The sequence below is a fragment of the Halichoerus grypus genome, chromosome 4, assembly GCF_964656455.1.
Source record: "Halichoerus grypus chromosome 4, mHalGry1.hap1.1, whole genome shotgun sequence".
Taxonomy (NCBI): domain Eukaryota; kingdom Metazoa; phylum Chordata; class Mammalia; order Carnivora; family Phocidae; genus Halichoerus; species Halichoerus grypus.
The window spans coordinates 106,856,681-106,875,116 of record NC_135715.1 but is presented as its reverse complement, the minus strand read 5'-3'; the positions used below and the strand labels follow the sequence as shown (position 1 = coordinate 106,875,116).

General features: G+C 35.0%; 1 protein-coding gene across 2 annotated transcripts in view; it reads left to right on the top strand.

The window, feature by feature from the left end:
- The window catches only part of LRP1B (LDL receptor related protein 1B), a 1,832,840-nt gene that overhangs the window by 1,356,024 nt on the left and 458,380 nt on the right, over positions 1–18,436 (top strand). For both annotated transcript variants that reach the window (XR_013447098.1, XM_078070743.1), the window contains exons 36-37: positions 4,382–4,516; positions 5,098–5,227. Coding sequence is in view for 1 of the 2 variants with exons in the window: in XM_078070743.1 (XP_077926869.1) it covers positions 4,382–4,516; positions 5,098–5,227 (265 nt within the window). In the remaining variant the exon portion in view is untranslated. The remainder of the gene's footprint in view (positions 1–4,381; positions 4,517–5,097; positions 5,228–18,436) is intronic.

The following is an 18,436-nucleotide window of genomic DNA, read 5'->3' as shown; positions in this document are numbered from 1 at the left end:
ATTATATCTGTGGGGAGCTAATTATAATTGTTATTACCTTAAATTACAAATTCTATTTTCCAGTCCTCTGATTATTTTATACATTACCAATTACTATATGTTTTAAGATAGTTTATTTTTAATTCAATTCCAGAAGTGAACTCCGTGATTACAAGGACTGTCTATCATGTTCACCACCAAACTCCTAAGCCTATAATAATGTTTAGCACACACTAAATATTCTATAAGTATGTGTTGAATAAGGATAATTAAAGTTTAAAAATATCATATTTTGGAATAAGTATCAGGACATGGTTATGATAGTCTTTTCTTCCCTTTCTATATTTGTATGTATTTCCATTTTGTATCTTTATAGTTTGTTGTAAAATTTTTATCATCTTTCAGCCTGATTTTATTCCTAATTAAGACATTCTTGACATCATTTGTTTATTTTGCAGATATTCCCAGATATTAGAAGATATATTTTCTTTTTAAGAAAACATATTCTTATATATTTGTGAACTTACTCAATTTAAAGTGTATAGGTATGCAATATGTATGTGAAAGAATTGATAAGAAAGGGATTTGGATATGAATGACTGATTTAATTCTTCTGTTGTTTTCGTCCTCCTTACTGTATCACCACATGATTGATTTGCTCACTAATCTCCAAAATATGCCTAATAGAAATAATACCAGGAAACTTCTCAGTTCATCAGTGCTTTGATCTAGTCGACTTGACCATTTAGAGATAGCCTCAGCATTACAAATTAATCTATTATCCACAAAATGAATATTCATGATGTGTCTACTGCAGATGTGACTACATTGGTAAAAGTTGGGCCAGTTGCAATTCCTACCTATGAATTATCTCACAGTCTGTTTCTTTCTTTCTTTTTTTTTCATTTTTAAGATTTTATTTACTTATTTATTTAGAGAGAATGAGCACAAGTGGGGGGAGGGGCAAAGGGAGAGGGAGAAAGAATTCCAAGCAGAGGCCAAGCTGAGCACAGAGCACAAAGTGGTGCTTGATCCCAGGACACTGAGATCATGACCTGAGCCGAAATCAAGAGTCACACACTAACCAACTGAGCTACCCAGGCACCCTTCTCGTAGTGTGTTTCTAAGAAGAAATGTAAAGCCCCAATTTCGGCTCAATGTAATAATAAACGTATATGCAAGATGTAATGGTATATGTGAGAAAGAATGTTTCCTAGTTATATGGAATAGGAATTTGCAGCCTGGCAGAGCTATTAGAGGGTAATTCAAAAGTAAGATTCCCATACAAAATAGGGTATTTTTTGTAAGACTTGTGAAGATTGTTGTGAATGTTTTCTTTGGACTCTTGCAAAATTACTTGCCTGTACTACTGACATGCTGTTCATGCTACACTCTTGTGAATTGTTAGTCTTTTTTTTCACGCTCATACCTCCTCCTTATTGAGCTTATAAAGCTTCTCATGGTAAAAGCTGTGTCTTCCCTGTATCCCCTTCCAGCCAGTCTTTGTATAGCACATCGCATTCACGTTATTCACCAAATGTTTACTTTGAGCTCACTGTGTGTCAGATATTATTATTCTAGGTGCCAGGGATAAAGCAGTGAACAAAATTTTTAAAAAGTTCGTTTTTAGAATGTCTCAGTTTATCTTACTCTTCTGATATCTCTACTATTCTCTGTTAAATCATGTTAGCATATGCGAATGGCTATATAAATAAAAAATATATATATAAATAAAAAATAAAGCCCCAACCCTCACAGAGATTACATTTCTGTGAGATAAGACAGACACTGAAGAAACAACCCAGTACATATATAATGGGTTTGACAGTAATAAATGCTATGGAAAAAACAGGTTTGGTAAGGGAGGTAGAGCATGTCGAGGAAATAATTTTTTACAGAGTAGCCGGGGGAGTTTCAGTAAGAAGGAGGGGATATTTGAGCTAAGACAGGTGTGCAGATATCTGAGGAAAGAGCTTCCAAACAGAAAGAGTAATGTGAAGAAGCTTAGACTGATAGTATTTGGTTTGTGTTAGGAAGAGAGAAAGGACTGTTACCAGAGGTGATGAGTGAGGGGGAGAGTGGAAGAACGTCAGGTGAGAGAGCGTTGAAGGGCATGGGTAGATCATGAAGGTCATGGGAAGGAACTTTAATTTTACCTTGGATGAGATGACAAATGATTAGAGACTCTGACTGGAGAGGAGAGAAATGATCTTGTTTACTTTTTAAAAGGGTAACAGTGGCCCCTAAGTAGAGAAAGAACTGGGGAGTACTGAGGCAAATTGAAGCTGGGCAATAAATTAGAAAGCTATTTGCAATGTAGGTGACCTTGGACAACATGGGGATTAGAGGCACTGACCCTTGTGCAGTCAAAAATCTGTATATAACTTTTGACTCCCCCAAAACTTAACTACTAATAGCCTACTGTTGACTAGAAGCCTTAACAATAACATAAACACTTCCTTAACACATATTTTGTATGTATATTCTATGTACTATATTATACTGTATTCTTAGAATAAAGCAAGCTAGAAAAAGAAAATGTTACTAAGAAAATCATAAGAGAAATACATTTATAGTACTTTATTGAGTTTATTGATGCTGTAAGTTTATGTCATCTGCCTACAAGATAAATTGTCTGTCAGTGACTATATCAATATTGTTCAATATATTTATTGAGAAAAATCCACGTATAATGGGCCCACACAGTTCAAATTCGGGTTGTTCAAGAGTCAACTGTGCTTCAGACAAGAGTTAATAGTAGTTTGGACTGCACTGTAAGTAGTAGAGAGTGTAAGAGGTAGTTGGATCATGGATATGATTTGAAAGAACAATAAAAAGAACGAAAAATACTTGGTAATAGATTGACCACTAGAGTATTTGGGTGATGGATTAGCTGTGAAGTTTGAGAAAAAGTAATCAAGGATAATATGAGGTTTTTAGCCCAAGAAACAAAGGATGGAGATACCATCCATCAGACCATCATGGCATGTGGAGTTGCTATGTGGAAGACTGCAAGAGAAGAGTGTTTCACATAGAAATCCAGAATTTGTCTTTTGTATTCCCAGATTGCCTTCTCTACATACAAGTGGAGATACAAAGTAGGCAGTTAGATATATGGGTCTAACATTTGCAGAAAAGGTTTGGATTTGACTTAATGCTTAGTATTGATGCAAAAATAATGTTTATTGTTCATTGATTCACTCTTTCAAATGTTAACTAATACTTTAACAAAATTGGAAAAATCAAACAAATTCTTGCTTTCCAGATAAATATTTGAAAATGGTATCTGCTCTGCTTCAAACAATTAGGTATTTGACTTACCATTCTTGAGAACAAGGGGGTTTTGGAATCTTTTTCCAATTAGGCAAAGGAATTTAGACTGTATTTTACTTGAAATGGAATCTCAAAACTTACTGATAAATGGCTTTATTATACTAATTGCTTTTTCTTTATTTCCATAGTCTGTCACTGTGCCAGAGGGAAATTATATTGGTCTTAAAGGATTTGTTCTTCAAATGGCCACGTAGGTCACAACACAAAAACTTACTTAGTTGGTGGCAAATTATTATTTAATGATTTGTCCCCAGTGTCTTTCTGGTGGCTATATTTAAAATCATTGGTCTATAATTGCTACCCTTTATGCATATGCATGCACATATATTTCATTTATAATCTTTAGACACATTTTTCATTCAAATATTCAAAAAGCACTGTTATTTAAAGACTGCAATAGCATAGAGCCATTTTTCAAGTATTCTTAAGCCCATTTGTACAATCAGAGTTTGAAAAATGATGTAAGGGGTTTGTAGTTGACATTTGGGAAACTATTATCTCAGAAGGAATAATTGGATGCTAGGGCATTTTTAAGACTTTACACATTTTGAATGACCTTATGCTTAAAACACGCCTGATACAGTTGAAATGCCCTTATGTTTCTTTCCATTCTCTCTCTACTTTGAGACTTTGTTGATTATCTTCAGTAGTATTCTTTTCATATTTAGAGAACTCAGACACAGGTATAGGTGTGAAGAGAAAAACCATGGTCCAAAATAGCATGGTTTGACATCATGATTGCAAAATAACGTGAGATAAGTATTTATTGAGTTAAATGAGTAGAAAAATGAAGAAAAAATAATCAAGGATGTGATAGGTCATTTCCACATATATTTCAAAAGTACTTTTAAGAAAAACCATTTGACTAGGTTCTTTCATGTTGTTTTAATATCTTTCTTGCTATTTGTGTTAGTGAATTGTCCTGAAGAATATTTATACCCTCGTATACCCAGGATGATAATCCCCAAAGTACTAATGCAATGTGATCCCAATACATATATTGATACCTTTTATAGTGTATGTGTATGTTTTTTTTGTTTTTTGTTTTTTCTTTCTGTCTTATCCATAGAAAATGATACCATCTACTGGACAGACATGGGCTTCAATAAAATTAGCCGAGCTAAAAGAGATCAGACTTGGAAAGAAGATATCATTACCAATGGCTTGGGAAGAGTGGAGGGGATAGCTATTGACTGGATTGCTGGTATAATCCATGGCTTTTTCTGTTCTTGTTGCATACCTATTTTGTTAGCATCTCAATCTCCTTCATAAAAATTCTGTTTCTAACTCATAACAGTTTTTTTTTTTTGTACTTCTAGCCACAGGGATAAATAGTCTCTTTTGCTCTTGGCTTCATCCTTTCTAATGCTTTAGAGTCTTTAGACGAGTGTTTTTATGCAGAAGTAGATTATGTAGTATTAACTTGGCCCAAATCTCCTGGGAACTGTGAGGCAGGTAAACAAAAGTGTTAGAAGTTCTCTTTTGCCTGGAGTCAGTAGAAAGTTAAAATAGATCCCTTCTTCAGGTGAGAGAAGTTTCAACTTATTTTTAGCATACAAATGTATCATTATATGGTTTAAACTGCAGATGTGTGAGCTTGGGAAGTATTTGCATATTAGTTTATTTACAGCTTTCCGCTTAGGAAATGTACACATTAAAAAAAAAATAGGAAGTAAATGATTTCTTGATAGTTATGTGAATGCTCAGAAAGTTAATTTTAGCCATAACTAATAAATAATTTTCTTTCTCACAACCATATTATAAACACATCTGTATTTCTCCTAGGTAACATATATTGGACAGATCATGGTTTCAACTTAATTGAAGTTGCAAGACTCAATGGCTCTTTCCGTTATGTAATTATTTCCCAAGGCCTGGATCAACCAAGATCTATAGCTGTGCACCCAGAGAAAGGGTAATTTTAAGCTTTACATATATCTTGAGTTTTAAGTGAGTTTTCTTAAGTTTCATTTAAAAAAAAAATCCAGATGTCCATATTAATATTTATTTTTAGTTATACTGTTTGAAACGACGCTCAACATTTTACCTAAGCAAAAAAAAAAAAAAAAAAAAAAAAGTTTATTTTCACTCTGTGATGTATATTTCAGAATATATTTGATGGGGTCATATTTATTACACAGTTCTTTAATGTATGTGTAAATCCAAGTAAGTATACCAACATGTGTCTAGATTCTCAATTGGAAGTTCTACCCTACAACTGTTTACAAAATGGGTACTCACTTATTTGCTGAATGACTGATATCCATCCTCATTCTTCAATATTTCTAAAGCTTCAGTTTCCATTTATAAGTCTATGATTGCCAAAATAACATGTTCATCCCAAGCTTTGTATTTTTTTCCCTTGAGTTCCAGATAAATATGTCTACCTGCCTTTTTGACATCTCTGTTTTTCCATTTAGATGTTTTATAGGCACTCAAACTGTGCATATCTAAAATTGAAATGAATTCAATCTGCCATCAATTTCTGTTAATATTTCCTTTCTAAATATTATCAATCTACTACTCTCCATCTTTGCAACTCCCACTCTAATTAAATCTGTTCTTATCTTACACATACAACACTGCAATAATTTCCCAGTTCATCTCCTAACATCATTAAAGCTTAGAGTGAATATTTTTTCTTTTAATATAAATCTTGCTTAAATCCTTTTGAGGGATCCCCATTGACTTTTGTGTAAAGCCCAAAATTTCTGTTGTGATCCTTCTTTTTTTTTTAAGATTTTATTTGTTTATTTATTTATTTATTTATTTATTTTAGAGATGGCGTGAGTGGGTGGGGGAAGAGCAGAGGAGAGGGACAAGCAGACTCTGTGCTGAGCGAAGAGCCCCAAGCGTGGCTCCGATGCAGGGGTTGAGGTGGGGCACGATCTCACAGCCCTGAGATCATGACCCTGAGATCACGAACTGAGCCAGAATCAAGAGTCAGATGCTCAACCATCTGAGCCACGCAGGCACCTTTGTTGTGATCCTTCTTAATCAGGCCTTATGTAAATATTCAGCCTCAAACTCCTGCTACTGCCTCTTCGGTATCTCAGTCAATCTCTGTTGGACTAAAAATATTTTCAGATATTTCCTATTCTTTTCTATTCCTACCCTTTGAACAACCTCTTTCCTTTATCGGCAGTGTTTTCCTTCCTACTTTCACTTTGCTAAATTTTATTTATCCTTCTCTGCCTTTGTAAACAGATTAGATTGTTCTATTCTATGACACCAAAGTACCTAGTACTTTCATTACTTTCATTTTTTATAAGTTCCATGCACTAATATTTGCTTATTTACTTATATTTATTTGCTTAGGAGCTCTATTTTTTCACTGGACTGCTGATGTCTCCATTCTTCACTGTGCTATGAGGAGAATAGTCATGTGTGTTTGGTTTATTTCTCTATCCCCAGGGCTTAGTACAGTGGCTGGTAAAGAATAAGATGCTGACTGATAACTGCTTTTCTCTTAAGCAATAATATAGAAGTCCTATTATAAAACTTTATATAATTTGCCACCACTGTGTTTCTTTCATTGCTAGTATGATTTGACTTCAGAGTTTTTTGTTTGTTTTTAAAAGGTGGATATTTTTATGTTAATAGAACTCCTCTTCCTTTTAGAGGGGTGGAAAAGTAGACCATGGTGTGTTAGATACACAGTGCTGATTTAGAATGAAGTCAGTCTATGTAAAACATCAAATTGGCTCTTGTGAAAGTCTACAAACTTTCTTATTTGTTATAGGTTGTATGTAGTTTTTCCAATATCATCATTTGCTTCAGTTTCTTGACAAGTGTTATAAAATTAAGTCATTGTATTCGTACAGTGAAAAAGGAAACAAAGAAGGTTAATATAGGAGAGAGAAATAACACCTACAATTTGTCACACTTCAAGCTAAGATTACAATGTAAAATTTAAAAACCTGCATTGTTTAAGAATGCTCTTTGGTGCAAAAATTTAGAGTGTAAGTCTATAGGAGTTTTTCTTTCTATTTTTTCAACTGTTATCTTTACTAAGTTATATTCTGTCTTAGACTTGATGTTTTGGTCCCATTGTTACAACATACTTGATATATCATCAGGGAGTATGTTAACACTTAAGGAGAAGAGGGAGAGGATAAAAACAGCTTTTCCTTGCTAGATTGTATTTGGGAAGAAAAACATCTTTATGTTAATTCTTTTGTTATCCCTTAACCAGAAATGGGTTACATGCCCATCCTTAGATCAGTCAATAGCCAAAGGGAAGAGATTATTTTGACATATTAGACAAGTTTTGTTTCATCACATGGACTGGTATAGGTCCCAGACCTAACAGTATATACAACAAACTCAGTTTCTCAACGAACTCAGTTTATCTTACCAGGGCAGATCTTAAGGAGGTAGATTTCAAAGAGACATTATGAGGAAGAAGGAAACCAATTCTTTTGATTTTTCCATTTCAGTAGTCATTCCAACACACTCTCCTTTCTCAGTTCATTTTCTCTTTGACACCTTAATGTTGGAGTTCCCCAGGGCTCAGTCTTTGGTGTTATTCTCTTCTTTGGTAGTCTCATCCCACCTAAATGTTAAGGACTGTAAAATGTTGATAACCAGACTACACCTACACTCTTATGTTACGTACTACTTCTTCAACATTTTCAATTACAGATCTGTGGCAGATTTTATTTTCCAAGATGATTACAATAATATCTGCCATTCCACATGCTCTTCTTAAAATGTGACATTGAGTCTTACAAACAGAGAAATGGAGCATGTTTTCCATATGCTTGAATTTGGGTAGGCCTATGACTATTATGGAAGTGATACTATGTAAAATCTGAGGCTATATCCTAAGGGAAAATAGAACTGCTACATGGTTCTCTTGGGATGTTCTTAGAAACCATCCACTCTGCTGTGAGGAAGCCAAGCAACACCATGAAGGGGTCAGTGTAGGTGTTCCAGCCAACAACCTTAGCTAGCTAAGGTCTGAGCTGACAGCTAGCACCAATTGCTAGATACGTTGAGTGAATCTAAATGATTCCAGTCCCTAGCTGTTATGTCACCTCAGCCGTGGTGGCACCACAGTGGATGTGAGGGGATGAGTTGGTCCTTGAGCTCTGATCAAATTGCAAATGCAAAAGCAATTAAGTTATTGTTGTTTTAAGCTTTTAAATTTGGAGGGGTTTGCTAGCAGCAATAGATAACCAAAGGAGATCCACCAGAAATCTTAACCTTAACAGGTTCAAAACTAAATTGAATATTTCTCTACAATTATGAGTCCTCCCATTAGTTGATGCCAGTTCTGTTATTTCAGTTGCTTAGGTCAAAACACTTAGTATGATCTTTGGTGTCTCTCTCATATACTCTATATCCAATATACCAGGAAATCCATTACCCTTTCACTCTATTTAAAAGCTCACAACAAACCTAGAGTAGTACTATTTCCTCCATTTAACAGATAAGGAAACTGACTCAGCTATTTTAAATATTACTCTGCTTTCAAGTTGATATGTGGGAGAGTTAGGTTTTTCTCAACTCCAAAATCATGCTACAGTATATGCATAGGCATATGTGTGTTACATATTACACATATACCCATATATTGGTAAACATTACAAAAATCAATAACCAAAAATATCAAACATACAAGAAAACAGTTTTAACAGTTTCAGTATAATCGCACTGAAAATTTAAAGGTTAGAAGTATAAGTAAAAAAAAGGATAAGCTATCATGAGAAAATGCTGGGAAAAAAATCAGGAGAGGAGGCTTATAAAATAATTTTGAGTTGGTTCTGACTTCCCCTTCCCCTGGAGAGCCCTTGCCTACAACTATGTGTATGCCATTACATATTAAGACTGCGAAGGGAGGGTGTGCTTCTATTTAATTCCAAGAATATAACACATGACTCAATTGAATATGTCCACATCACACTCATAAACTTGAAAATAAAAAAGTACTCTTCCAATGTGATGGTATTTTAAACATCTCTTTTTAAATTATAATCAAGCGATAAATCATAATAGCCTCAATAGAGAAAATTTGATCAATTGCTCTATTGTGGATAATTATTCTAATGGTAGGAACAAATATAATTGGAATGTTATGAAATCCCAGAGATACATAGGAAATGAGTTTGTTTCTAATAAAGAATTTCTTCCCCTTTTATTTGTAATAAGCCCAACTCTTCATTTGTATGATCGAGAGTGTCTTGTGCCTGGCCTATTATAGATTCTTGCTGTTCAGTTTAGCAGGACCTTTGCTGCTGCTACTTGCCAATCTGTAGTTTTCTTTTTCATTGTTTTTTTGTTGAAACCTAGCATATGACCTCAAATTGTTGCTCCAGGTCTTCCTTTCTTTAAGTATATTTTTATATCTCCATAGCCACCTTAGCATAAAAACATACCTACTTCTCTCTAGGATGATTGAGAACATCAGGCAGAGAGACCCACATATACTCCACTTTCTGTTAGTTTATTTAAAAAAGCATTTATTGAGGGCAGCACACTGTGTGCGAGGTCATGTCAGGGCATCTCCATCTCCTCTTCAGCTTTCAATTCAGTACATCTTGACAAAATAGTACTGCTTACTATATGAAAGACACTGGGGGGCACTGTGAAGTGTGATAGTATAAAAATAATATGTCACTTCTGTTCACAGTGAGTTTTCTGTTTAAACTTACAGTTTAAACACATGCAAAATTCCAGTCAAAGTAATAGTCTCATATTGTAACGTGAGATTCATTTTCAGGTATAAAAAGACTAGATCAGTATGACTCAAGCCTAAATCTCATCTCTAAATCTCATGTTAACATAATTTCTGTAAGATCTTTATAAAGTTATATTGAGTTTTAAGAAAAAAAAGAGATTGCATATAATTAGAGTTGGTAATCATAGTGAGGGTAGTAGCAGCAATGGTGATGCTCAGTCGAGGTTTTATGGAGAAGACTTGAAAGAGAGCGGTCGCTGAGATGGAGTGGGAATATATTATATGAAGAAGAGATAGAATATTCAAAGCATTGGTAGTGGCCAAACAAAGGCCATTGGCAAGAGTAAAGCTACATAGGGAAGAGCTGTGGTGTAGCTGGGATAACTTGGAGCTATAAAATAGGCAATAGCTTTCCCCACATATTAAAGAAATTACCATGAACACCTTCTCCACTTTAGCAAGTGGAATCTAAATGGTCCTAGACCCTCTTTCCTAAGCCTTCTCTCTGGCCCCAAAGATGCCACATAAGCAATGGTTAGAAGTATAATGAGAGTTTATTGAAATTGTAGCATTGTTTAAATCAGGGAATTCTTAGAAATAGTTATCATCCTAGACAGAGTTTTATGGGGGAGGGGGTTCTTTCTTTACCCTCAAGCCAAGTAATGGAGAGAGCTGGAGGCAAATATGTAAAGGGGAGACTAAAATAAATAGAAAAGAACAGTAAGTGAAAAGAAAGGAAGAGAAGAGAAGAGGAGAAGAGAAGAGAAGAGAAGAGAAGAGAAGAGAAGAGAAGAGAAGAGAAGAGAAGAGAAAAGTCACTTTCTCACTACAAGTCCTCAGGCCAGAAGGAGTCTGATCAAAGCTGGAGAGAGGGAAAATTTTTAAAATACATATGAAATATCAGTTTGGACTTAGAAAGATCCAGTCTTTTATGCCTGAAAAATTAATCTTAACATTATTATTTTTTTCTTTTAACTAAAATTGTCTTGGAAGTCCTGGATTCTTCCTGAGATAGTATGTTCTGGAGAAAAGATATTCAGTAGAGTATATGGAATCAGGAGTTGGATAAATATAAAGTCACTTTGGTTTATTCCAACTGTTCAGACTCTTCAATAAACCATGGTAGTGGATGAGATTACCCAAGAAAGAGTACAGAAAAAAAGAAGTCTAAGGATAAAAATGGAAAATGTTTACAGTTAGGGGATGAAATGATTAAGAGAGGGGAAAAAGAAAATCAACAATAAGGCAAAAGAGAAAGAAAAGTGGCCATTTCAAGTCCTCAGAAAATTACTCTATCATAGAATTCAAGGGAAGACAGTTCCAGGGAAAAGAATGTGCCAGCAGTAAAGAGCTTAGGAGAGATTAAAGCAAAGAACAGAACATGCAGTTGATGATCAGGATGATACTGCTAATTGTTATCAATTTCAGAAAATTGGTAAAGACAGAAGCCAAATATAAAGAATGAATAAATGAAAGATAATTAGAATGTAGAACTAGTGTATTTCATCTACAGTGACAGAAACTTGGGCAATGAAGGGAAAGAGGGAACAATAGAAATGTTGACAAGATAGTAGGATATGGAGGAAGTTTTCCTTAGTGTAGGAGTCAGGGGCTACTCCGCATGTTCACAGGCAGAGGGGAAGAAACTGGCAGAAAGGCAAATTCCAGGAAGTGTAGGAGGAACTTGGACAAGGAAGAAGCAATAGGGTGGGGCAGGAAGAATATCGGACCAGAAAGCAGATGGACAAAATTGGCATCTTACATCAGGTATCCTAGAAACAGATCCTGGAATGAGAATTCAATTCAGGAAATGGGAGAGAAGCAGGATAAGAAAGGAGAAGAGACCAAACAAAGGTTCAACTGTGAGTGAAGTCCAGGTCTCAACTGATTACTTGGGGACCTCTGGAGTGTAAACCTCACTTGAGAGCGAGGGAGTTTGGCTTTCAAACTCCTACCCAAACATTCATTGGATGAGGGCAACCCTTGGGAGACACCTATACTCTCAAGATTTCTAGCTCTCAGCACTGCTTGTGAAAGAAGAGTTGCTAGTTCCTGTCTTCTCAAGAAAAGTGCCTGTGGGAACTGTTGGAGACAAAGGACACAGAAGCTGGGCACTGGCGAATATCGAAATAGAAAATAAGATCTGAGGGTGTCTAGATGGAACACCAACAGTGCCCACTATGGTTTGAAACCCCAGCTTGGATGTTTCCTACCTTTGAGATCTTTTGAAATATCTTGATTTCAAATGCCTATGTCCTTTTTGGTTATTGAAAGGATTGAATGAGGTAAATTTAAGTGGGAGGATTGAATTAGGGGAATATCTCTTCCCTCTTCTAGTTTTGGAGATGAAGTGAAGAGACAGGATGCAGCAATAAAATATATTTTAGCAATTAAAATTAGTGAAATTGAAGAAACTCATAAGCTCATAGGCGATAGTCATAGGTGTTAGGATAGCAGCTTTAAATGGATAGGTAAGTTTTGCTGAAACTATTGTGGTGAATAGAATATGAATACAAGGACTTAAAGCAACATGAATCTAGCTGGGATCGATTTCTAGAATCTAATTAGTATGTTTCTATGACCTTGAGTAGTAATATTCAGTACCTTAGCAGTAGCAAAAAAAAAAAAAAAAAAAAAAAAAAAAAGAGAGAGAGAGAGAGAAAGGGAGCTGGTGGTGACAGATTCAAAGTTGGATTGTAATGGAATAACCATGAGTTGCCGGTCAGGAGCTGAGGCCTAGAAGTTAGTGACGGAATCATGGAAACCAAGAACAGCAGATTAAGGTCAGAGTAAGGAGTAAGCACATGAATGACCAAGACAACTCTATAAGTGAGGATTTCGGATTTGGTAAAATTGGAAACAGAGCAGTCGCATGTGGTAATTAAGATGAGTGTGTGGCCTTACTTCTGTAAGGCAGAGGCGAAGGAGGGATATAGGTCCCTGGAAAGGATGAGGTGAACGTGAGCTGAGATGTCCACAAGGTCATCAGCATGAGTCATGAAGTCCCTAAGAATGTCAGCTGTGGAAGGAGAAGATGGCAAAGTTTCCAGTGAGTAGGAAAGCAATTAAATAAATTCAGTGGCTAATTGTGATAGTGGTGCTGTGGTATGCAAAAGTGGGATGTGTGAATTTACGCTGTGAATGTTTCAAAATAAGTGATTATAACCTCAGAGAAAGTTTTCTTTCTTACTTAAATCTCCACTTAATTTTCTCAGGTATCTCATGCAATAACTCTTCTGTCATCTTTAATCAGTTTCTTTCTATGAAACCTTTCCCTTTGTTTTTCAAATAGGATCAGATCTCTCTCATTTGAAACAAATGAACAAACAAACAAACAAAAACCCAACTCCCCCCGCAAAAAACAATATCTTATTTCTCTCTGTTTACTTCTCAATTTCTTAAAATAGAAAAGTTCTGTTCCTTCCAGAATTGTTAAAATTTATCCATAGCCAAATTCAGAGATTTTTTTTCTAGATTTCACACCATTTGCCTTCTCTTTGACATATTTCTCCATTGATTATCCATTCAAGAATTTATTTTCTCTGTTACCTTCTCTAACTCTGAGTTGTCTTGCTCTCTCTCACCCCCTCCATATACCTCCTCCACACATCTCTCTTCATGTATGTCTTTGTATGCCATTCCCTCTCTTGATATATTTATCCATCAAAACATATTTTCATGTTTTTTACATTAATCACTGCATTGCATCCAAAATCTTATCTTCATTCCTTCACTTATATTTCCATTTTTTTTAGAAAATCTTTGTTTGAATGTCACCATAACAGAAATTTAATATATCCTCCTACCTTTATTCTACTGACTTCTTTGCCTAACTATTGTATGTCTTTTTGTCCTGACAAGATTGAAACTTACTTTAGATTTTCTGTAGTTTTTCATCTGTCACTAACTTCTGTCATCTCTTGTCTCCAGATGTCTCTTAGATTTCCCATTTCTTTCTATTGCAACTGTGAGCTCAGCATAGACTCAGCTGGAGTATCTCATTAAATATTTTTGATTTCCTAATCTTGAACCCCCAAAACAAAATTTACATTTTAATCCACAAAACAAGAAACCTTTGAAATATGTAGCAATAATTCAAATATTATTTACCACCATACCCTCACTTCTTCTTAAAAATATTTCTTAAATATTAAAACACATGGATAGATATTTTTTTCAGGATTTATAGTTAAGAATTGATACACCTTTTTAAATGCTCTGCTGATTTTCAGGAAATGTTTATTGAAACATTGGTTTCCAGGTAATATTACATAGACATTTAGGTGTCAAAATTCATATCATACGAATAAAGTACAGCATTTTCACTTTCTGCTTGAAGTTAAAACATGTCAGGTGATATTGCCAAAGGAAAAGGTGAACAATGATGGAGTAAATTAGCTGAATTCAAGATATAAACGTGTCTTGAAAAGTGGGCATGAAGCCTGTTCTGAACAATGGAGACTTGAAGTCTTTTAAATGTAGCCAGATGCAAAATAGAAAGCATGTATGAATTTACTTCAGCTTGAAAAATTAGTTTCTTCCTTCTATTGACTTTTTGGTGAGGCATCACTTCCTTTTAAAAAAATTGAAATGTAATAATTTTTTTACGCTAAAAACTCCCTTTCTACAGTAGAAGTCACAGTATGTCACCTCGTATAATACCAAAAAAGTTGGTTAACTTCCCATAGTGTATGATCTTTAAGTGAAGCACAAACACTCTTTTTTTTTTTTTAGACACCAAGATGTACATTGTTTTGTTAATCTAGCTTTATATTTTTGTGATCATAAATAACTTGCTGAAAAGTATTTCTTTCCATAGGATTCAGCTTAACTTGGAATCTTGGTGTTCGACAACTCCATATTGTCAAGTGGTCTTTGATTGATTACATGTATATATATATATGCTTTTAGAATATGCTTAATAATAGACAGAAGAACTTGAATGATAGTTTAACATATTTTGAGATAGCAAGAGTATAGCATAGCTTAACACCATATCCTAAAGTATGCTTTTATCTCAAGGCAAGATAACACATATAAAAAACAAGTAGATTTAAATTTGGTTTGCAGGGTGCCTGGGTGGCTCAGTCGTTAAGCGTCTGCCTTCGGCTTAGGTCATGATCCCAGGGTCCTGGGATCGAGCCCCGCATCGGGCTCCCTGCTCCGTGGGAAGCCTGCTTCTCCCTCCCCCACTCCCCCTGCTTGTGTTCCCTCTCTTGCTGTCTCTCTCTCTCTGTCAAAAAAATAAAATCTTTAAAAAAAAAAAAAATTTGGTTTGCAGTTGAAATAGTGGTGGAATCAGGGTATTAGTATGTAATATAAGACACCATGATGGTCAAATAACTCAGAACATGCCCCAAATTATAAGCAGCTTTCTCTACAGGTCTCTAAGAGAGGCATATAAACAAATTATAATAACAAATGGAAGAAAAGTGTCACACTATTTTTCACTAGGAATTTCCTCAAAAATTCTGCAAACACCTTTTTTTTAAAGCTAGTTAGGTTTTGCTCACCTCATCTTTTACCATATGCTTCACCTTCATTCCTTAACCTCTAAACACGAATCTTGGATCTTATCCTCCCTGCTAAAAGCAGGGAAGAAGGACTGGGAGCAATCAAGATGCCTTGGGTTATCATTGTAGCTCAGTGGCTGATGGAGGAGAAAGAGAGGCCAGAAATGTCATGCCAAGTCCCACTACAGGAGGGAGCTCCTGGTCCAGACCACCAAAGCCATGCTGAATGGAAACCAGAAATAGCCACACACAAATGTATGAACTTACCCTGATTTTTTTAAGGGATCTGACCAATAAAACTGTGGTTAAAGGGTAAATGAAAAGTTTGAAAGATTTCTTTCTCTGTGTACCTGTGGAAATTGTCTCAGCATCTTTCAATGTGGAATATCCAGGGTAAGTTGGATATGATTGATATATACGACAAGTTAGAGGTCGGGGCGCCTGGGTGGCTCAGTCGGTCAAGCGGCTGCCCTCAGCTCAGGTCATGATCCCAGGGTCCTGGGATCGAGCCCTGCATCGGGCTCCCTGCTCGGCGGGGAGCCAGCCCCTCCCTCTCCCTCTGCTGGCAGCTCCCCCTGCTTGTGCGTGCTTTCTCTCTCTCTCTCTCTCAAATAAATAAATAAATAAATAATCTTAAAAAAATAAAAGACAAGTTAGAGGTCATGAAACAAATTGGAAATTTCTGTGTAATATTTTAAGAATTCTAAATCAGCTTATGAGTACTAAGAGTCTAGGCTCTAGGAATCTAGGTATTAAATATTTCATAGGAAAAATATATATGTGTTATAGAGACACATCAAATATTATATATTTGGGATACCAAAACTGAATAAAATATGACCCTTTAATCAGGAAAAACATTGTGAAACATGTAAATAGCAAAGTAATATCATATATGTACATGTACATATTTATTAAAATGAGAGGATGTGCAATGAGGCAGGGTGTAAATTAATTAAATAAGGAACTAAATATAATACAAGCTATAAACATAGTATGCTACCGTATTACAGATGCCAAATACATTTTTCTTTGTGAAGAATTTTTCTTGATACTTCTCCAGTATTGGCTGGGCATACACATAATAATTGTTTCACTCAATATTGCAAAGTAGGGAATCAAGAAGGAATCTGATGTAAAACGTAAGAATAATAGAAACCAGAGCAAGACCTGTAGAATAAATGATAAATACTGTTTTATGCCTAAACAGAAAAAGAGAACAACCCAGATGGCCCATATCTTTATTTTGGCTCAAAAGAAAAGTTCATTTCTGAATTGTTTATAGAAATGACAATTTTCAGTGTTGAAGCCTGTACTTGTATGGCTTGGAGACTTACAGCCAGCAAGTTCTAAGTATTTCTACTGGCTTTTTTTTTTTTTTTTAAGGTAATTATTTACCCATTTGCCTCTACCATTAAACAGTGGGTTTCATGAGGGTCACTGAGGCCACTTCACTTGGTGTCATCAGCCGCTAGCACATAATAGGTACCTAATTAATGTTTGTTAAGTGAGTACATGACTGCACTGAAAGAAGACATTTGAGAATCATCCACCAAACCGCAGACAAAAAAAAAAAAAAAGAAAAGAAAGGAAAAGAAAAGTAGTTTTCAAGGTTATACTGTCTCTAGACTCTTCCTTTTAGCGAGTGTTCTGCTCTCTGTGCTTGAGTTCTTTTTATATTACAGGAACCTCTAAGCAATAGTAACACATTCAGGACTTGAAAAGTGATTTGGGATGGGCATGGAATGCTTTCTCAAAACAGAACTGCACATTAAATGAAGAAAAAGGAAATGTGAAGAAGGCCTCACAGGAATAGAGACGGTTCTACTTTACACTGTTTCCTCATAGGGGATGAAGGATGTCAATTCATGTATTCATGAAATGTATTCAAAGTCTTATGTTATTTGTACGTACCCAAAAGATGGAGAAATTGACATGTTGGCCTACAATGTCTTTGATTAGTATGAGTTTTAAAAGTTATTCTAATGAAACTGCTATGACACTGAAAATTACAAGCAGTTTTTTGTCAGATAAAAGCTCATGCTCACATAAAGGCTAGCTGCTATTGTTAATTTGTAGGGGTTTTGTTTTGTTTCTTTTTGTTTTTTTGGTACTTTTTGCTGAAAAAGTAACACACTGTTGACCCCCGAGTGGGGCAGAGGGAACAATAACATCCTTGATTCTCTTCTCAATCAAGGCATCTACCTATAAAAGAATTACATGATCTTCATTTTTGTAACAACATGGAAATTTTTGGTTTTCTCATCTTTCTTTAGCACTCTGATAAATTATATAAATCATGCTCTCTTATAAGGGCATAAGAACAGGAAGAAATGGTGAGTTTATTGTAAAAATTGCAACCCAGATCTGTGTTCAAAGGAAATAGTTTAGCAGTAAAAAAAAAAATCTTAAATTCAAAGAAAATGATTGATCTAAATTAGTTGCTTTTCACTATTGTTCTTATATCTAAAAGAATCACATTTAATCCTGTTCCTTTTATAATAATTTGGGCTTATTCATTCTTTTCTTTCTACCTGACACTTTTTACCCTTCCCCACCAAAGCCAAAGCTTTGTTTTCATGTTAGCTTTATTTCTCAAAAAAAAAAAAAAAAAATGAAATTATACAAGAGCATTTGTAATATTTTCTGTATTTTTGAGCTTTAATCTAACTAATTGTGAGAGAAAAAACAATTTGTTTTCCTTTCTAAGTGTACCTGTATGTAAAGTAATTCTGATATTAGTACAAGGGTCATATGATAAATTCAATGAACTTTTGGGGACTTTGGGAATTCCAATGCTACCAAATGGAATATTTTACTTATTTTTCAAATGTCAATAATTAATTCGATGTTAATATTGGAACATAATCTGTATCTATTGCACATTTTCCTGCCAAGAACTTCTGTGTCATTAAGACAATCTGGATAT